Below are 21,002 nucleotides of genomic sequence, written 5' to 3'. Positions count from 1 at the left end.
ACCCCGAAATTAAAAAAATAAAAATAAAAAGAGGCGGATTAAAGTTGCTTATTGTTAACGACATTAAATTTGTTTCTTGTTTGAGACGTACCTTCCCCTAGGTTGTTACATTGAACGAGAGAATGGTATGGTCCTATTCAAACGTGAATACCAAAATACTTGGTAGCTTTCAGTAGCCAAAGATGGACAAGTTTGGACCAAGAAGGATATGTCTGTCTCCAGTGCGGCTACCCTAAACCATTGTCTATTGGTGATACGACGCGTGTATGTTCTTTTTTTCATTGGTTTTTATACAAATGGCTGATTTCGAAATGAGGTTTTGGTTTAAATGAAATTATTATAGGAATAATGCTCTTTTTAAACCAGACCAATGAGCGTACCCATGATCATTGTTTTGGTATTGTTGGCGTTTCCCAGACAGTCGGAAAAATTCCAACCCCTTAAATAACAAGCCGTCAAAACGCTAAAAGAAAAACATCGATAACAGGCGGAACAGGTATCTACGATTAAATCCCGACAAGGTGTAAAGAGGGATTCTTTTCAGATTGACTTCCGACTTTATCAGTATTGGCAAACAAACAAGGCGGAGTAAAACTAAGTTGTTTTATCGGATTATAAGAACAATTATTGCTGTTGCGATCATCGTGGTCTTTGGAATCATTTACTGTACGATGCGTGCTTGCCGAAAACAACCCCGCACGAAGACATGAATTTATCAGCAAAGCTATTGTAAGTTGTTTTGTTTTTTATCATGTAGCGTTGGGTGTTTATCGTGTTGTTGGTCTCCATGCTTTGCCCCCGTAGTATCGCTTGTTTGGTTATACCCATTGTCTTTACTGGAGCCATCGTCACATATATAATGCGTCCATGTGAATCGGCATTTCACGATCTTGTCGAGGTTATCACCCCCATTTTTTTGTTTCCTCCGTCCGACGTCACTTACTAGTATTATGCGTGTACGTACCGATCGCATATCCCGTAGTATGTCCATTCTTGTATGGGTTTAATACGTCTATATATAGGCATTATAATACCGGTCAGAGGCTAGGTGTTTGGGAATCGACCACTGAAATGTCATTTTCTTTCATGATTGTTTTTCAGCCAGATTAAGCATATTGTAAGGGACAGCGGGTAGCTATACGACATGCCACAATCAACCAAGAAGAATACCCTGTCCCCCAGAACGACTCCATTGTGGAAATATTTTACTTTTGTCCAGTGTGGTATTTATTGTATTCCATTCCCCCTTTAAACCTGGGCTATCCCACTAGCAATATGAACAATTTGTTTACAGAAAAAAAAGCACTTAAATATTTAAGTGGTGGGAAAAGCCCCCATTTGGGAGGGGAGAAAGCTGGGTAGCTTATTCATTATAGCGTGTGTCTTTCAATCCTGATGGGGTGTTGAACTGAACAAACAGTCAACGCACCGCGTTGTAACCAATCTTCTCCGGCTACGCAATATGATCCATGTATACATACAGTACATCATACCTTATGCAGTCGCTCCTTAGTATCATAATGCATGCTGGAAACTCTTTCATATGAAGTGGTGGCGCACTGATTCGTATTTCACTAAACGGTTTAGCCGTCCGCGACAGTGATTAAAGATTCTCGTCACATGTTCCAAATGAACTCGGGGTCTGCTGCATAGTTGACCGGGGTGTTGTCATTTGCCAGGCAGCCAAGTGTCCACTCTAACCATATACTGTCAGCCTGACCGATCTTACAGATGGTCGCTACCGGATACGCGATGCCCTTCTTCTTGCCTACCCTGCGTAGTGTATCATCATAACACGGCAATTAATAAAGTTGCAAGTCGATGATAATTGGTCTCCGTTAAACTCCACAAGTATTCTCTGGCGCGCTCTGCGCCTAATAATTGCCTCTTTTCAGAAATGGAATCGAGTTGAGAAATACAAATCGCAGCTTTGCCAAAAAAACAGGACGTAAATTGGTCTGCGTTATTTAGTAAATTAGCGTGGAAGCGGCTCGATTACGGCGTGACGTGTTAAGCAATAGCTGTATTGCATGTTGATGAACCCTTCACCGAGTCAATCAACTTGAAAACATGAGGGAAGGTGCCAATTGGATTGAAGGTACCACCCACCATAGTTCCATTAATTGTCCTCGGTACAGTGGGGCTCTAAAAATCGTTAAGTCTGGCCTCTCATTTCAATTTCTATAGACGTCTTAAGAGCAAGCGCCTTACTTTGCATCTTGTGACCAGATAAACACGGGCACAGTGTGAGCCTAGTTCCGCTAATGAGTCGCGCTGATGTACAATAACTCACTTCTCCACGTCGCATCGAAGCTCTGAGCTTTGCAAATCTATGCGCTCACTAGGACACAGACGTCATCCGCTCAAATCCGGACTAAATTGTGTACATACGGGATTTCCAAAGCAAATGTGTTAATTTTGGTCGGTCGAGAGGTCGGACTAATACATTTTTTTTGTCGGAAAGCAATGATTTATCGACTACCCACTTCAAACTGTATGAACTGTCATTGAACAACATCGCGTATGCAAATATTGAACCCATTATCTCAACTGTGTACACGCTAGATCTGAGCATACGTATGCGTGTCCAAAGCAGCGGGAACAGCGAGCGTTAATCGCCCGGCCGTCTCATCGTATGGTTTCCTACCGACGTTGGACGTCTTCACTCCGGGACGCCTATGTCAACGATGTTGCCCCATCGGTGCTACACACTGTACGTACATCTCCAATGGTTTATTTGCAGCGACCACATGGTTTGATTCCTTGCAGGCGTCATGTCCGACTGCTTCGGATTCCCATGGCTCGGCTCACCTTTCAAATCACGTTACCTGTATCACACTGGAAACACATGTACTAAATAGTGGAACGTCTCGCTCTCTGCATGGTGTTTTAATAATTAAGACATCCACCGGTTTGAAAAAAGTGACATCACTAATTTCTTCTTCTTTTTATTTAATACAGGCTTTTGCATGTAGTTCTCTGGTGCTGGCAATTACAGGTTAGTACATTTAATTTTTCGCATGCATTCCCTGTATATAAGTATAGTAGCATTCTCACTTGCCTTTCCCCGACAGAAGGCGGCTACCTGTCGCAAGCATATATATTGGGGGAAACCAAGTCGTTACTCAACCAGCGTGGAGCGACTGACCGCTAAAAGTAATTGCCTTGTTTTTGTTTAAGTCGTTCTCGTATTCCATACTATTATTTTTGCTAGTCAACCGAGTTTAAGAAGAAGTTTGATATCACCCGCAAGTCAATCGATCTATTCAATACGTTATGATATTGTTAGCTATAATGTTTCCAACACTAGCCTTCCGTGAGTGGAAAACCACGGGCCCGACCGAGCGGCTCGGAGGCTGATGAGCGATTGTCTTGTTATGAAGTCTTTAATGTATGTTTCCTCCCTTACTGTATTGAGGGAAAATAGGAGGGGGCAGAGTTGGGGCAAGTTATCGAAGTAACGCATGATTTCCCACCAATGCTTTTTAGCCGCAAATACAAACTAGAAACTTTTTTTCCTTTACAAATACAACAGTGAACAACTGTCAGACAGCACAATAGCGAAGGCAGTTTTCAAGCTTCAATGGGGTGCCCAGATTTATTATTTGTCTTTTCTCACCAGCTACATCGACGTTTGATCTTCTTTGCAATCCAGGGTTAAATCGTGGCTATGTCTTTTAAAAACATAACACATCTACGATGTTTTCTCTTCAGTAGACGCCTTTGAACACGTTATGTTTACAAATTAGGGTATCTTCTATGGGCAGATCGATATTCTAGGGACTGAATTAAAAACAATGAATAAAATATGGGGCTGTGGTCATTCTCTGTACATGTCGCCGATCGAGTTGACCTATTTGTCCTCAGAAGCGATTCAGCTCCCGTCTACACGAGTGATTAGACCATAATGATGTCTTTCGAATTCAGTCTCATCCGAGGAGACGTTTTCTTTTTCCCCCTTTTTTTTGCAGCGTTCCTTCTGCCTTTAAATATCCCATACGCATTTATATAGAACAAGGCCCTGAGTGTTTTCTGTGTAACCTACACGAGCGCATACAAATAGAAACAAAAAACAAGCAATGCATCACCAGGGGCTTGTAACAAATCTACCCAAAATAAAGAGGTGCGTGCTCACAAAAAAAAATGAAACTAAAACAAGAATGACAGAGATGGGGAGAAAAACATCGTCGAGTACTTGCTATATCCCGTCTAACAATATATGTCATTGGCAATAAGACTCAAGGTCGGCCATACTCTTTGAAATAAAAAGGACAAAAACACTTCGCCCACTATCAGTTATATCTACAAGAATAAAATTGTTGAATTCATTGTCACTACACGTTTATTGTTGTTGAAATATTTTGTTTTACTTGTTCTAGGAATCAATACAATTAGCGACAAGTCTCGACGACCAGTTCGAAGCATACGTTGACGATCCGGATCATGCCATTGGAAACTTACCAGTCATACGCAAGCTTCAATTGTATTCTCGACCGTTCGCCCACCATGTAAGGATTTTCGGAAACAGAAAAGTAGACGCAAAAGGGGAGAATGGAGATATTTACGGTATGTCCCATTTCAATTCACTTTTTTTTCTACATCTTCATATACTAGTAGATAACTTTAAACAAATAATACATATAAGGTCGGATTGCGGTTTGGTCCGGAACCAGCTAAGACAGGTAGGCAGAAAGCAGGAGAATATCCGTTCAATTCGCCTCAAGCCTTTACTGGTGGTATTCACGGTATTGTCCCCTTTATCGTGTCGTCATAAACTTCAGCAGCGAGGCTGGGCTTTTAAAGTGACCGCGGTAGAATCTCTTAGTATTCACAGAGTGGAACAGAGCTCGAACCCAGCACAGGCATGGATCAGGTCGACCAGAAAAACATTTCAGGAAACGTAAAATCACGCTTACAATGCGCAGTTGAATCGCACTGGAATTAAAGGTTGTGATAGGGCAAAAGGGTGTTTTAATTTCGAAAAGTAGGTGTCTCTTATTCGGTGAATGGGTATTTTCTAATTTAGGTGGCTCTGTCGTGAAGGCATTTCTTTTGTGGGCAACGTAGAACGTAACCGACTTAACTCTAATGGGACATATTGAGTGGGGGGATATTCAATCTGCAACAGCCAGCAGCAACTAGAATACAGTTCCCCATACACACTTACAGTCGCTCGTTTTGATATATTAAATCACATTCTCCACTTAGAGTGAGGTCTGATCATACCCACGTGACGTCATACTCGTGTCACATTTTTAATTGCAAAACGGTGACTGGTAAAACAAACTAAGCAACAAAACTAAACTAAAGTTGCCGTCATGTGACAGACTGTACTACTTAAGCTCCTATTGCCTTTATTTTAAGTCGCAAGAATGTGATTTATATTTCGTGTGTTCTCAGGCAATTGTCAGTCTTGTCGCTGGCATACCATCACCGGCTATGCTCTAGGCTGTGTGAGTTCGGGCGTCCAAAGCCTCCTTTCAAACCGACCTTGTGAAATACAGCCTATTGAACCCGCCATTTCTTTATTGGTCAGCGCATTAGAATACTGTCTCTAAAGTCCGTTGGCTGCAATTCCCATTTAAACGATAAACAACAAGCCGGCAATCAACCCACTAGAGCAAACAGCCAAGTTCCCGTGCAGTAAAGTTTATTTAACTTCGTCAGTAGCCAAGTACTAAAGCCTGAGTATATACGGCTATTAGTATTGCCGTTTGAAAGCCATTTTTATATACTAAGCGATCTGCTTGAACGCATGCTAAAACATTGCATTCGTCTCAGCCGTCACAGCAAAGGCCTGATAAGCAATAGTACGTGAGGTTTGAGTAAACCAAAAGCTTTGGCTGTTTGCAATCGGAGAAGGGCTAAGCAATGAAAAACAGCACGGGTTACTGAAAACAAGTAAACAAGGCAGACAATCAACAACGTCTTAAGTAAGCTGGCTGGTGCCGTTGTTATACATTGCCGGGGTGAAGTGCCTGGCCATGATCCGGGTCAGTCGGGATATGGGCAACAGAACCATGACGTCACTGAACTAAAACGGCTGAGGATTGGTTTCAAACACTCTAAATAAATATGAAGCCAAGCTTTATAACTATTACGATGAAGTATTTTGGGGACTATATAATTTTCAGGAAGAGGCTGCAGTTAGCATAATGATTGATTGTCTTCTTGAAACAAGCACAATTTTACGCGGATTGAAGTAGACGTCAAACCGAGTATTATATACTAATTAAATTACACGGGAATGGTGCTCCAAAACAAAATTGAATGAATTTAATCTTGACTATAAACCGTTTAATTGAACCATAATCCACTGGAAAAATATTATTTTTTCCCTTTCTTTTCAACATAAATCGAAATAAGAAGCAACAAAACCTCTTAGAATAGTTATTACTTAAACCATGCTTGATGATGACGTGAAACCAAAAATACGAGCATACACTATTATATTAATTTGTCCCTGGCGTTAAATACTGTGAGAATATATCGGCGCTAGGAAAAGGTCTATACGCCAAGGTAGTCAATAAAGATGCTTTGAAGAAAGACAAAAGAGCCTTCAGAGCTTAGATTACAACTGTAATCAGTTGGTTTTGATGAGTAAATGTTTGCATGTGAAAGAGTAATAGACATACAAATTATGTACATAGCACCTAAGTCGTGAATGATCCCACGCAACTATTTGGTTTGGTGTAATCTCGTGTACGCGTCAATACGTAACAATTAAAGCATAGGATTTACAAGCAAATCACGGCTTGTGTTTCATTCTCTCCGATCCCATATTGGTTTTTTTACTTTTGAATAAAGGGGCAACCAGACAAGAAAACGGCATGAGACTCACTGCCCTAGTGAAGGCAGGCGGCCATATTAGAAACTAACTCGATTTCACTCCCGACGGTGTTAATTTCACCTTTAAACGCGAATAAGTCTGAATAATGGACTGTAGTGTGTATCTGTTAGTGAGGAGGTGACTTCTACTCGCCGATATGTCACACAATACTTCATCTGGCGGTCCCATTCAATTCTGTCCTCTGCCATTTGCAAAACAATTGACTTTTACTACCGTTCTTTTCTTAACAAGTGACACACCAAAGACCACACACCAGCGGTAGTTTCTCTCCGTTTCAAATGCATCTTTTGTGGTCCCCAATCGTTAAATCTAGATAAATTTGTAACTTTTCTGCATGACAATACTTTGTTTTCCAACCCCCCTTTCACAGGCAAAATTGATTAGTCTCATTGGACACCCGACTGTGTGGTCGCAGCCTCCTCGCTTATGCTTGGATGCATCCTTAGGCCAGCTGTCAATGTCACCGGGGAGAGGAGTTTCCTCTCTGCGTCCTGTTAAATTGATGGTCAACGGAACGATTAAGACACTGCATTATATTCGGACAATCGTGGCAGTGACGTGGAAGGGTGTTTTACGTAAAATACTAGGGCCACCCAAACCGAGTACTCAGTCGAGAAGAAAGGGGTTCGTTTCCGCCATTTCAAACTATGTTGCGGTGTTAGACAGAAAGTAGGCACACGACAAAAGAAGAGATAGAAGAAAGCATTGTTCTTTTAGTTGACTTGGAAATTCTTATATTCTCGAGTTTTAAGGGAATCAACATGTTGTCATTGCGTTTTCCACATGGGTGGCGTTTCAGTACGAATGTATATTGGCAAATCCACACACCGTCTGCATAACAGTAATCCCATCATGCAATTTAAATTGTAAAATCCTCCATCTTTTGCGGATTAAAGTTAATCTAAGTAGAAATGTAAATGAAACGAGGATTTTAGACAATTTATTTGTCTTTGTCCCTTCTGGTAGAAGGCACCGTTCCGTGTTAAAGCAAGTAAAGTGAGCTGAAAGAAAATGTCTCGCTTTTGGCGACACAGTCAGGCATTACTTGGACTCATTTGTTGGTTGACAGTTCAACGTGTCAAATAATCGAGATAATGTGACTTAAGAAGGTCGAATCATGCTTTAAGAGGGGGGAAGACAGACACCTAAACGTGAAGGAAGATAAATAGCTACCACAGTTACTCACAAAGCGTATAATGCTACCGATCTTACGCATAGAAACACTATGTGACTAAGAGGGGGAAATCGGCCGATCACTGCATGGCATCAATGAAATCCTTGTGTCTTCGCTAAAGTAGGGACTATTATTGGGTTCACACTGTACTATAAAGCCGCACTATAAATTCTTGTTCGCGGTGTGCTATAGGTACAATTTGTTCAATATACCATCGCCTGAACAGTTTCAAAATCTTGTTCATAATAATGTGCATAGTAGCCCTTCAACAACTTACTGTCTGTTGTTGTTGTTGTTGTTGTTGTTGTTGTTTTGTTGTTGTTATTGTTGTTTTATTTTAACATCACATTAGTTGTTAGCTCAAAATGCACACTCGTGTAAATGAAGCAGTCTAAATTTAGCTAGGTACGTGACAGTTGGTTCGCTGACCTCAATGAGTGACACGGTGTATTGTCAAATCGTCGCAACACGTAGTCACCGTGACAGTTTTATGCGTTCTTTTCGCACTAAATATAAGGAAAATAGGGTGACAGTACGAGTATAGGCACAGCACTTTGTCCTGAAAAAATCAGAAATTAAAAAAGTGCATCACATATAAGAAAAAAAATCAACTTTGAAGAATGAAGAAATAAAAACAACCTGGGTTCTTTTGTGGTAATATAACGTCAAGGACAATAATTTATTCAGTTGAAGATAAAAGAGAAATTGATGTTCGTTGGTCAAAGGTCACAAAGACTACCCAATTTACACGGATAGAGGCGGCGTTAATGATCCATAGCCCTAGGACAAAAAATGAGACTTTCACTGTAGTGTGTGTGTGGGCATTGGAGACCCAGACATGTTAAACGGCTATTGATGCTACGTAGTTGCAACATTGGTTTACGATTCCATCATATCCGGGGCATACTCTTCCCTAGAAAGGTGTGCTAGACTCATCTTGTTGGCACGTCCGTCACTTGAAGGATTTGTGCTCCGTCTCCGTCTACATTATTGCCGTTTATTGAGCACATAACAACTTTGAAAAACAGCATGTTTTCAAATATAAACAAATAAATAAATAATCAAGGATACTTTCAGTTTAAGGGGGTTCATGTTGAATTTAAAATTAAAATGTAAAATGTAATGTCCTTGTACTTCAAGACATTATGATGCAGAGAAAAAAACGTAGCAATTACCACAATTTATCGAGAAGGGGGACATTTTAATTAAATACTTTTTTGCACTGATTTCTGTGGTGAAAATATGTCTCTCGTATATATTTTGTTCGGTGATATGGTTAGAAAAAGTTGTGAATCCTACTAACAAAAGTTCAATGATTATATTCAATTGATTTTTTTCTCATGTAACGCGTAATTATATATGCTCAAGTAACCCCGGGTAAGTGCCCCGAGGGCTCCCTCTGCGACATCGACCGAATGTGATCATCGAGATCAGTATCTATAATGATGTAACACTCGACTGAAGGATCATTCTCATCTCAGACATCTCACAAGAGACTCAGGGCACAAATGATCGATGAACTCCCTATATAATGAACGAAAACCACAAAGACAACAGTTGATTGAGCTAGGGATTGGCTGAATAAACAACCGTTCACTCACACTATGTGATCGAGTGAATCGGGACAAAGAAGCACGGGAGAGAACCCTTGATCGTTTCTCCACATGCTCACTTATAGTTAGAATAACTAAATAGCGTCAATTGGAATCACGTATATTTGTTTATCCTACTCGGTAATTCGAATGCAACTGTCGAAGAAATATCAACGGGACTGTAACACTGTCTGAGCTGGTTACTTAACGAAGTCCGTTGCACCATGATGGTTGTCAAGTGTACCATTCTTACTCATAAAACATCTTCCCGTAGTTTCAACCATACAAAGGAACGAACTGATTCTTTTATTGGGAATAATATTATTGTCATTTATTTCTGCGTATTTGTATTGTAATCGTCAAATGTGTGCATGTCTGGGGCTTCTCACTTGACCGCTTTATAAATACATGCGCATTTAACGGGCTATCAAACGCAGATAAAAACAGCCTAAAATGTTTTCTTCTGATCGCCCTCCGCATAAATGCCAGAGTAACGACCATGACACGTAGTTATTAACCTGGCACACCTATCCCCAAAGAACATTTAGGCACGCCAGTCATTTGAGGCAGCAGTTTGAAAGAGAACTTTCTCAATGAATGAATATAGGGATTTGAAAAGAGGGTATTTCGGAGTAAAGTGGTATATAAATTCTAAGTGGCCAGGTTAACCCTCCTCGCTCTGGAAATTCCGTCAGCCTAGTCATCCATCGACACTCACTTTAAGGAAAGGTATCCAGCGAGAATCTCAGTCATGTTGTTGCTTTGTGCATAGGAGGGTAGGGTGTAGTATTGCAAACAGAGGTGCTGGCACCGCTCTTATCTCACTTGATCCGGTAACGAATTCCGAGCATGACTCTCGTTCAACGCCGATTAGTGCCAGTCAAGTCCTCTTCCCTCTACTTTCAGTGTACTTAAGAATCGGAACGAAATCTTAAAACACCCATCATAAAATTGGATTGCTTCAAAGTTGTCCAATCCCCTTAGCTGAATTGCTAGCACGACAAAAGTGTGATGACACACACATTTTACGAGACCACATAACCAGTGTAAAATGAGTTTCGCGTTTGTATGGCGGCACATAACTTGAACACGGGCGCTCACCGACAATGACGTGTTTACTGCCTCTTTGTGAGAATTTCAACAAAATTGAGAGATAATTGGGATGGAAGTAGATAAACATTTTAATAATACAGTGACACAAGAAGATAAACTGTGTTTAGTTGACGCAATTGAATGACGTCATAGAATGGCGACGGTCGTGATGTATGTATGTTCTCAGTGAAAACAAGACTACGGAAATACTTCCGAGCAAATTTGTATTCATTTGTCATCGTCTCCTCTACTCATCTCTTAATATTTTAAGAATATACTACACGTGGACTGTATGCTGTATTTTTTTTTCAATTTTCACTTTAATTGACTGTTCATTTAGTAGGAATTAACATTTTGTGACGCTGGCGATAACCGCAGACGTCACGTGCGTAGATTGATCGCCCACGCGCGTGACGACCGACGACTTATTCGTGTATCAGTTTTAATCAGACTTTCACTGTGAGCCAATTAGTATATCACAAGAAAAAATGTACTGATTAAAAAAATACGCGGTGGGGGAATAATCGAATGAATGACGTCACATAGACAAATTATTAGACAAATAAAGTCTTTTGACTTCACTGAACATTTTTCATTAATACGTGTATTTCAGTGGTGAAGCGGAAATCACAGAAACGAGGATAACTAACGCAGTCGAAGTAGATTTACAGTTGCTAAATCCGTGATGGCGGGAAACCGTCTAAGAATAAAGAATTGACCCGATTAACAACCGACAAGGGGGGTTTAACGCAGCGCTAAATGACTTTATCTGTAAAATAAACAAACGATCTCTTCTAACCGAGAAGATAAATACACAAACAACCGTTATTACTACACCGTGCTATCATATACAAGTCAATATCAGACTAATTCTTTATCCGGCTGTGTACGATATGCCGTAGTGATCGCTAATCGTAACAGAATACTTTGCTTTTAGATTTGGTTTCAGAAATCTTTTAAACTTTTAGCTGGACATGTGGTTTGGCGAGACAGTCCGAAAATGCAACACACACACGGGTCCGTGACTTAGAAGGCGATACACAGAAATATTGTTGAAGTACCCCCCATGCATATAGTTGTAGGTCTCATGGTATATATAGATACGATTAAAAAAAGTTTACTTGTGAGTGACCACCGTGAAAGCGATCGCACCTTCTTTCACACAAGTTGGATGAGGTTCAATGTAAAGATCCTGCTATTTCAAGTGAAGCTGTTAACCGTAAAATTGGCACAGGAAAGTGGGCTGGCATGTTTGTTCTGATGTCTTCATTGCCTCACTAGTAACTTAATTTAACCCCTTTGTTTTTTTAAACAAAAGACGCGCATAACACAAAACACTTACAGGGACTCTAATTATAGCGGTGTACATACGTAATGACAGTTTGTGTCATCTTTGCGGCGGAGTGTGTCTATTCTGAAGGGTTGACTTAGAGGATGACATCGATACACCAACGATTCTCCACTCCGCGAGAAAGGGTATGAATAGGATTAGGACTGTGTACTATAGACGATAGAAATTCAGGTTTGACTGAGATTTGCATTTAAAATAGATAACTAATTCTCCCGCTATTTGGAAAAAGATGCCGCGCAGAGTAATCCGCAATTAAGTTTGAAAGAAGTAAGATTATCGTTGCTACCAGAAGCCAGTCAGTGACCCTTTCTTCAGTATTGAACTTCGAAATAAAGACGGATAGCGATATTCTTTACAAATTCAATTTAATGGAATACAGAACCATCTCCGTCCACGCTGGTTCTCCTTCTAATAATGTGCCCACAACACGATGATTAGGGACGTGTATGTGCATGGGAAGGGGAGACACCACTAATAGTGGGCGTTAGTCGGAAATGTAAGTCCTGCCACAAATATATATTCCTTAGTTTTTTTAGATACCGGAGTTAGTCAATTGCAAGAAATGCCAAAGTTCCCAACAAGTCGGGATGAGTGGACCAACTAAAGGGAAGACATAGAGAGCCTTGCATTTGTTCAGTAGCAAGGAATTTTCGCATTTTCGGACGGCGGAGTTTCATCATTGAGTTGGGTTGTAATTTAACTGTGCAACCAAGCAAAGTACCTGGGGGATTAGAATACCTTTGTAAATTCAAAAAAATTGTTTTGCCCAATTTTTCACACATCCAGGATACACAGTTCTTGTGATTAAACGGGGTAATTTATGAATTCCTTTTTTGAAAGTAGCGTCTTTCCGCTTGTGATGTGATGATGGCGTGCTAATTGACAGGAAATACACGTAGATCCCACACATTACGCGAGAATGTGACTTGAAACGAGAATCGTAAATGCTAACTGACGAATCTTCTGTGCCGCCAGTCTTATTACATGATATCTGCGTCACGTGACCACAGATAACGACGTCAAACTATTTAATAACATTAATCATGGTGATATCTACCGGAAAGTCTCATAAGATTGGATTTATTGGATTTGGTCGGGTGATGATTATTGATAGCTAACTGCGACTACCTGAATACAGAGCGCCTCTTGCGGCTGTGACATGAGACCATGCGCTGGTAAGAGCCTTTCGAGGGTGTTATGACCAAGTGACGATTGATCCCACGCTTCCGTCTGAGTGGCCTGACATTCGCTACTTAAAACCAAAAAAACATCAACACAGAATTGACAAAAAAGGGTTCAGTGAAGGATGGGGATTCCAGTGTGTGGTCGAGTTTCAACGTATTTCTACCCCACCCATTTCGCTTTCTCTGGTGCATACATTCCATATATAGTGTCCAAAGTAGCCGACGCCCCCCCCGTGAGTAGAGTATATTCACATCGTAGCCTGAAAACACTAACACCCGTCGATTTAAAGCGGGGGAGTCGTCACCTGCGCATGCGTCAGATGGCCATAGCGTTTTTAGCGTGTGTTGTTATCGTCGCCTGGGACTCAATTCCCGCGCGTGCGTAGGTGACGACCCTCCCGCTTTAATAGGATAAAGTTAGATACAATGAGAATAACCACACATTAAATAGTCGACGTCCGCTACCGTGGTAATCGCGTCGTAATGATGTTTGGTCCGACGTTACGTACTACCGCGACACAAAACGCGCTTGTATCAGTCGCGGTTCGTTGGAGATTCAATAAGTATTATAACATAGCGTTGTATCGCGTTTAGTATTCCACCCGTACCATAGCCACCGAACAAACAATACCGAGTGGAAGAAGGCCAACTGAAGCTCATAAAAGAACAAATTCGCCCAGTGAAGTTATGCGTGCTATTCTTTTCTAAACTCAGCGGAATAAAACAACATCATTTGTAGCGTTAGAGAGAAAATCCCATTCCCCGAAGGCGATGAGAATAAATACAGTAACAAAAAACTTAACACACTCATGTGAATAAATCGCCGAGTGACAAGGTCCCCCACGACAAGCTTGGTATGTCTATAAGTCCCCCATGAAAACCAGGTATGTCTAGGGGTCCCTCGTAATATCTTGTTATGTCTATAGTTCACACACGACATGTCATTTGCATTGGGTCCGATCGCCACCGCCGCACTGATTTGGTATGGTTTTTTTCTTGCGGCAGTATACTAGTAGTGCGGGGAGGGGCATTCCACAACGTTTTACATCGTACAACGACCTCCCTGCAAGATAAAAAAAATGGCCCTTGCGAAAACAAGAAAAAACAAAACAAAAACTTATTTTTAGAAAGGATCATTTGAAACAACGTGTTCACATCAATGTATCCCATGGTACATCGCGGTACATATTTGTGGTCTCGTCACTTAGCAACCATTCACATTCACACTCATACACTGACAGAGACATATTGCTTACTACAAACACGTACTTTTTTGATTGACGTGAACACTGACTACTATACATATCCATGCTATAGTAAAATACTTATAATGTATTTTCGACGGTATTAATCGTAACATTTATTTGTGGGTATTTTAGTCTGAGCATCGAACACGTACTAAGCACGAGACGACAATTTTGTGTTCTGCCATTGAGAGGAAAATTGCCACGAAAATGTACAAAAGTCATTCGGTTGTCTAAAATAAAAATAAAATGCGCATGCGCAGTGTGATACATGCGACGGTCCAATATTTATGAAGACCCCCTACTCTAACAGTTTATTCGATATAACGTCCGTGTGCGTCGCCATGGAGACAGCACGTAATAGAGTACAATAAATATATTGAAAGTTATATACTATATAAATATATACTATATACTTGTACGTACAGACTTTCGATATTCGGAGATTAATGCGGTAAAATTATGTTCCAAATATTCACTTGACCTCAATCTGATGGGCATCTTTGGGGCGTACATTTGAAGGTGAAGAGATGGAATACAAATGAATCCTGAAAAGGTTCATTGGAATGTATCTAATGTAGTTGTATGACCTCTTTATTTATCCTTGAATTACTATTGTACAGGATTTTTATTTTGCCAATTTTAAGTTCATCGTTAATTTACCCGCTTGTTTTTCTCCTTGTTTTTCCACAGCTAGATTAATTATAGAAACAGAGACATTTAGTAAAGTTACTATAAGAGGAGAAGAAAGTAAATTTTATTTATGTATGAACAGCAAGGGGAAAGCTGTCGGTAGGGTAAGTAATTTTAAGTTTTCTGAATTCAATCGGGTGTCTCGCGTTTATAGGTACAGCTCCTCCCCCTAATTTCAGCTTTCCATTTGCGGCAGCTGTTTGACTTTGGAAAACTTAACTTACAGTTGTTTTATTCAATTTTCCCCGGCAATACCCTTATAAAGAGATCGATAGGAATCGGAGATACTATAATTGCTGTTTAAAAACCGTGTTTTGGTTGATATTGTTTGTTTTCACGAAAGACTACGTTTATTTAAGTGTAAGCCAATCTTTGGTCGCATTGACGGAATTGGGGTTATTCGTTTTTAAGTGAATAACGGGGGTCAGCCTACTAATACAAACATGCGAAAACTCCCACAAAGGCGGGAAAATAAGCCGAATATACCTTACAAACACTCCCCGTGGATATACGTGGTTGGTTGGAAAACGAAAATTGTAATAGGGACAATTAGTCGTGCCGTCCGTGTCCAAACATACGCAGTGGTTTGGAGAAATTTCTCAATTGCACCTTCGCAACCGGTTCATTCAAACTGGTTGTTTGTGGACACGCTGCCGGAGTTAACAATACGGCCGGATTTAATCCCAAGGCGCTACAGCGTTTCTATACGTGCATTATAACGTAGAGCCTCACAACAAATACCTTCTTCCATGACAGTAAATGTACTAGCTAACCATAAAAAAAGGAACATACTGTGATAGCCTCGGAGGCTGCCAATGTTACCGGGTTTGGCCGTCTCGAGTCTTGATTGACCCATTCAGTAGCTATAAAAAGAACGTTTCAATTTTGTTTTCTGTGTAATTACTTCTTTCGGAATTCGGGAAGATTTCCGTTCTGTACGCACCACAGGAGTTCTTCTTCGTTTGTGAGCAATCAGTGCATGAGACGTGGTGGGGGTAAGGGTCGACACCGTGCCCGCCACACTTTTTACATGATATACGTATGTAGGCGGTAAATCAAATCGGTATAAATAGGCAGCTAGTGGCAGGTATAACGACTCGTCAGCGTATTTTGTTGTTAACGCCGAGATCCTAGGTCAGTTCACGCAATAGTACACGGGCCTAATATATCATGTTTAATGCGCACCTTTTAATAGCCGAGATCCACCGTGCACTGAATAACGATGTCCGGTTAAGGGTGCTTGTTGTTGAAGCTATGAAACTCGCGTGTTTAACAAAGTTGGGGGATTTGGTGTCAAATCACTGTGTCCGCCGATTGTTTAGAATTGGGCTAATTTGTCCCGTAATTGGATAACACTCCTCGCATGCATGAAACAATATTTATTTGTATACGCTGCGGTTCCGGGAAATGTCAGTTTTTTTGTGAGTGGCGTTAAATGCACTAAACACCTTCAACTTTTGATGCATTGTGGGAATAGTATATGGCGGAGACAGATTAGTAGCATGAGATATATTCCCTACTACACCGTTTTATTAACCGTTTCTTTCTCATTTCTCGCTTTAACACTTCGCCTTTTAGTCAATTTACATCGGCCACTTTACGAGGTGTGAGTCCTTCTAATCAAGAAGCAATCTAACCACCACAAAAGACAGATGTGCTATAGTATCTAGCACTTAGCGGCAGAATAGCGTCCTGCAAACAAAAAAGTGCCATTTCTGGTAGGATTCATGCGATGAAGTTAAAGAGCCCATAATAGAATAAATGTACGATACCAAAGCAAACAATGGGTGACTTTTACAGTTACTGTCCTTATCTTTGTACAGTTCAATGTAAGTTCGCATTCCGGATAGCTACCTGTCCAAGAAAAGGTGGAGCTGTTGCCAAGACGACCGCCTCTCTGTCTCCATCGGGTATGGAGGGCGGGATGTGATTACTGATTTATCGGTGTTTTCTGGAGAGACCCCAAACATAAAACCTGCCTATCAGCCTTGAATTCCATGCCATTGTACTCATCGAGGCATGCAAGCAAGTAAATTACTTGCTGACAACTTGAGCGATATGCCTCATTATATTGAATAGCGCTAAATGCTTTTTATCGCGGCCGCCTTCTTCGCAAACCTGTAATTTTCTGGACACGAATTTAAAAAAAGAAGCAACACAAAAAAACAAAACAAAAAAAAAAAAAAAAAACGACCGTGGTTTCCGGCTAATCGCGTATATGCGGAAATGCGGTAAGGTGATTACCGCCGAGATCGCTATTGTTAGTATGTGCGAACTGTAGACGTTTACAGCGTCCACAGTACGACAGGGATTGTTTTATGCGGGGGCCACCAACGTACTAGCAAAGACACTGCCCTGGTAGTATTATTCTGCTACATTTGGCCTAGGGCTGTTTGAATAGTTGCAATAAGCAAAGAAAACAACCATTACTCCTGCATCGGTATAATTGTGCCCACCCATCTTCTCCTTGAACAAGAACAACAACAATAACAACAACAACAACAATAACAACAACATTTTGAAATTATACAAAGACCACAACTTTGTTCTTGTTGGGTACGCACATAATCTACATATCGTTACCGGAGACCGCAGTGCAACGATTACTTTCCTTATCACGTCTCTTGGTTGCATCGTGTCGCATTGTACGTGGTTACGCTGCCAGCTAATACTCGGAAACGCAGACTATAATTTACGTGTGACATCTTGATTGCAACCACGCCATTCTTTACTGACCGCGCCATCCCTCAAATTGTCTTCCGTAACAACCTTTTCTTTTTATAAAAGGCGACAGCTACCTCAAGGTGGTTACGCAGTTTGCGCCAGGGTTGGATATCTAGGAATGACATACTGCCACATAGACAGGAATAGGTCACGTATCCTTGGACCTCACGGACACCTGTTGATTTCGAATATGCCACAGACTGAACCACGCGCATGCAAACACCACACGTTTCATCAACCATACGCGCATGTTGAATACTATCCCATGATGCAACACGAATATTACATTGTAGAATATTAATTTAAATCAGTCAAGATGATGCATTGTTTACTATTGTATTTATTTTATTTATTTTCTTTATTATATTGTTACAGCCAAAAAAGTCAGGAGGAAGATCTTACAGTTGCATATTTAAGGAATCTATTTCTGACAACGGTTACACAGAGTATGAATCGGTTCGTTACGAAGGCTGGTTTCTCAGTTTTGGCAGAGACGGCAAGACTAAAAGTGCACTTCGAACCTCTTCATTAAAAAAAGCGGTACAATTTATGAAACGCGAACTACCGGAAGTTGAAAGGACTAGCAATGACGACAAACAGTATGAACGATATTTTAGGACAAATGTTTCACAAGGCACGGATAAAAAACGGTAGCCTTGATAATTACGTAGAAATCTATTCTAGATGATAGCGTAAAGGCGCTACGTCAAATTCAAGGACCTTGTGATGGATTTGTGGTGGAAACGTGAAGACGGAAAATAACTTCAACTCTATATGTGAACTCACCAACTGATACGCATGCGTCGTTGGAATTATTTACTTCATCATCGCCATCGTTGTTGTCGTCGGCCATCTTCCTTGTTTATGAAGTGCGTCTGCTCTAGTCGTCGCCATGGTGAAATATCCATGTAAATCTATGATTTCAGTATTTTTATATGAACTGTGTAATTTATATGCCAAAAACTGGAAAATACTTAAGAGATGTTTTATATATTTAAATATATTATTTATTGTGCCAAGTCTAATACTGACTGTATTTAAGCTTCGACAGAAGTCCCATAAATGAGAGTCTCCATTTATTTGGGACAAATTTCATGAATTTATTCATTCATTGTCTCCAACAAGTGTTTAAATGTTTAAAGTATTATTTGTATAGTGTGTAGAGGATATATTGACAAGCGCCAGCTTAAATATAATATTCATGTTTAGTGGCCTAAACCGTATTTACGTCACGAAATTTTTTTCCATTTTCTCGGACCAGGGTTTTGAATAAATATACAACATTCAGTAGGTATTTATTTGTTGACGCGTGCATTTCAAGAACGATTTCCGCGTTTATTAAATGAATTAACCCAAATATTATTAATGATATCAGTTTTCATTAAGAAAACAACATTTCGACGGTGGTGAGTCAAAACGTCTTAGTCACAACTCGCGCGCGTTTGAGTTACGTGTAATTACGCGAACACAACGCGGCGTGACGACTACGACGCCTTGAATGACCTCAACGCTGTTTTTTTTTACTAAACCAGATAGCTAAATTTACAATATTATATCAATATAGTGACAGGGTCGCCCACTCACGACTTCCTTAATATTAATCCACAATTGCCCTTTGGTAACGGGTAAGTTGTTAAAACAAATACTCCCTCGATAAATAAAATAACCTCTTTCAAAGTGTTATTCAACGTGCCCTGATAGATATATGTATATATATAATGACTGACACTGTAAACCAATAGGGTGGTGTCTGCAATAATATAACGATGTCATAACCGAATAATTGGGGGGGGGGGGTCGCATATTTTTGACGAGGGTGTGAAAAGGGCACTCAAAATGTCAACTGATGCAAAATGAGCTCAATATTATCTTATATACAAGACAGATAGCAAAACCATATAACTATAGCAAAACAAATCCCGGTAACGAAAGCGGCGAAAAATTGAAGAACATTCAAAATTACACCACGGTACTGATAAAATATGTTTTTGCGATATTTTTATAACTTTTTTTTCCGCGATCCATTCAGAGATTCGACCGCCTGTTTACAAAAGCCCACTAACCTATAACGAAACGCATGCGGTAATAAAACTTCTCGTACAGTCTTACAATTTTCAATTTGTAGAAGTTAAATCAATCCCACCCTGCCCACACAATGTTGTTTCTAAATAATCGGCATTTCCATTTTTTGCCGTACATTCATTGACAAAAATATCACAGTAGCTCACGGCAAATTGCAAGATAGTTGAGCCCCGTCCATCTCGTTACTGGTGAATCGCACACCCTCTGGGACTACCCGCAAAACTAATCAATTCAAAGAGAATTTATCGAGTCAATATTTGAATTCTAATTGATGGTTACTAGAATGTTTCCGGCAACGCGATTAAGATTATATCAGGCGGGGATTTCATCGTTTAACCTTTGAGACCCAGCGACGTGCCACATCTCGTGATACGTCACTGGCAACAAATTACTTTTCATTCTCCGACGTCACGGTGCGTTAACTTCCAAATAAGGGCATACAGGACAAATATACTCGATTCTCACGGAGCGCCTTTAATTGGACTATCACCAAAAACAGATACCTCATTATTCATTAACACGCCACACACGTGCACGTGACGGAATATTTCCACAATTTATGTCCTAGTCAACTCAATGATAAGCGAAATCAATTTCCCATGTTATAATTTAGGATGTAAAAGATATGTGGTCTGATGGGATCCTAGTGACGTCACGTTAGGTTTCGGATATATGTATCAATCCCTCGCGCACATCACCTGTCTTAGAAACTACTGCCAAAGTACTTGAAGTCGATTTGTTTGTCTGGGGGTTATCTTTTTGAAACACGTTGCATATTCTCTACCAATCACCGAAATGTGTCAAATATAATCATGTTTGGACCCCCTCTAAAGTAACTTGAAATGTGATAATGGAATTTAATTTCATGTAAATTGTGTATCTTTAATTTAAACCCTTTGAACGCGTGACCAAAGTCAACATACGGCACCTTTCATAAAATAAAGTTGCACAGGTTTGTCGATATTTAAAGCGCTAGACTCGTCGCACTGCGTCGTATTCGATAGGGACCCATAACA

General features: G+C 40.3%; 1 protein-coding gene across 2 annotated transcripts; it reads left to right on the top strand.

The window, feature by feature from the left end:
* The first annotated feature begins 256 nt into the window (after positions 1-256).
* On the top strand, positions 257-19,198 carry LOC100329083 (fibroblast growth factor 8/17/18). Of its 2 annotated transcripts, none has more exons than XM_085504128.1 (5): positions 257-729; positions 2,962-2,998; positions 4,380-4,566; positions 15,181-15,284; positions 18,280-18,867. In XM_085504128.1, exons 1-5 carry the CDS (start codon positions 707-709, stop codon positions 18,556-18,558), a joined length of 630 nt encoding a protein of 209 aa, XP_085360254.1. In that variant the 5' UTR covers positions 257-706; the 3' UTR covers positions 18,559-18,867.
* Positions 19,199-21,002: the final 1,804 nt, after the last annotated feature.

The sequence above is a fragment of the Saccoglossus kowalevskii genome, chromosome 10 (genome assembly GCF_978046115.1).
Source record: "Saccoglossus kowalevskii chromosome 10, keSacKowa6.1, whole genome shotgun sequence".
NCBI lineage: Eukaryota > Metazoa > Hemichordata > Enteropneusta > Harrimaniidae > Saccoglossus > Saccoglossus kowalevskii.
This window is presented reverse-complemented; position numbering and strand designations above follow the sequence as displayed.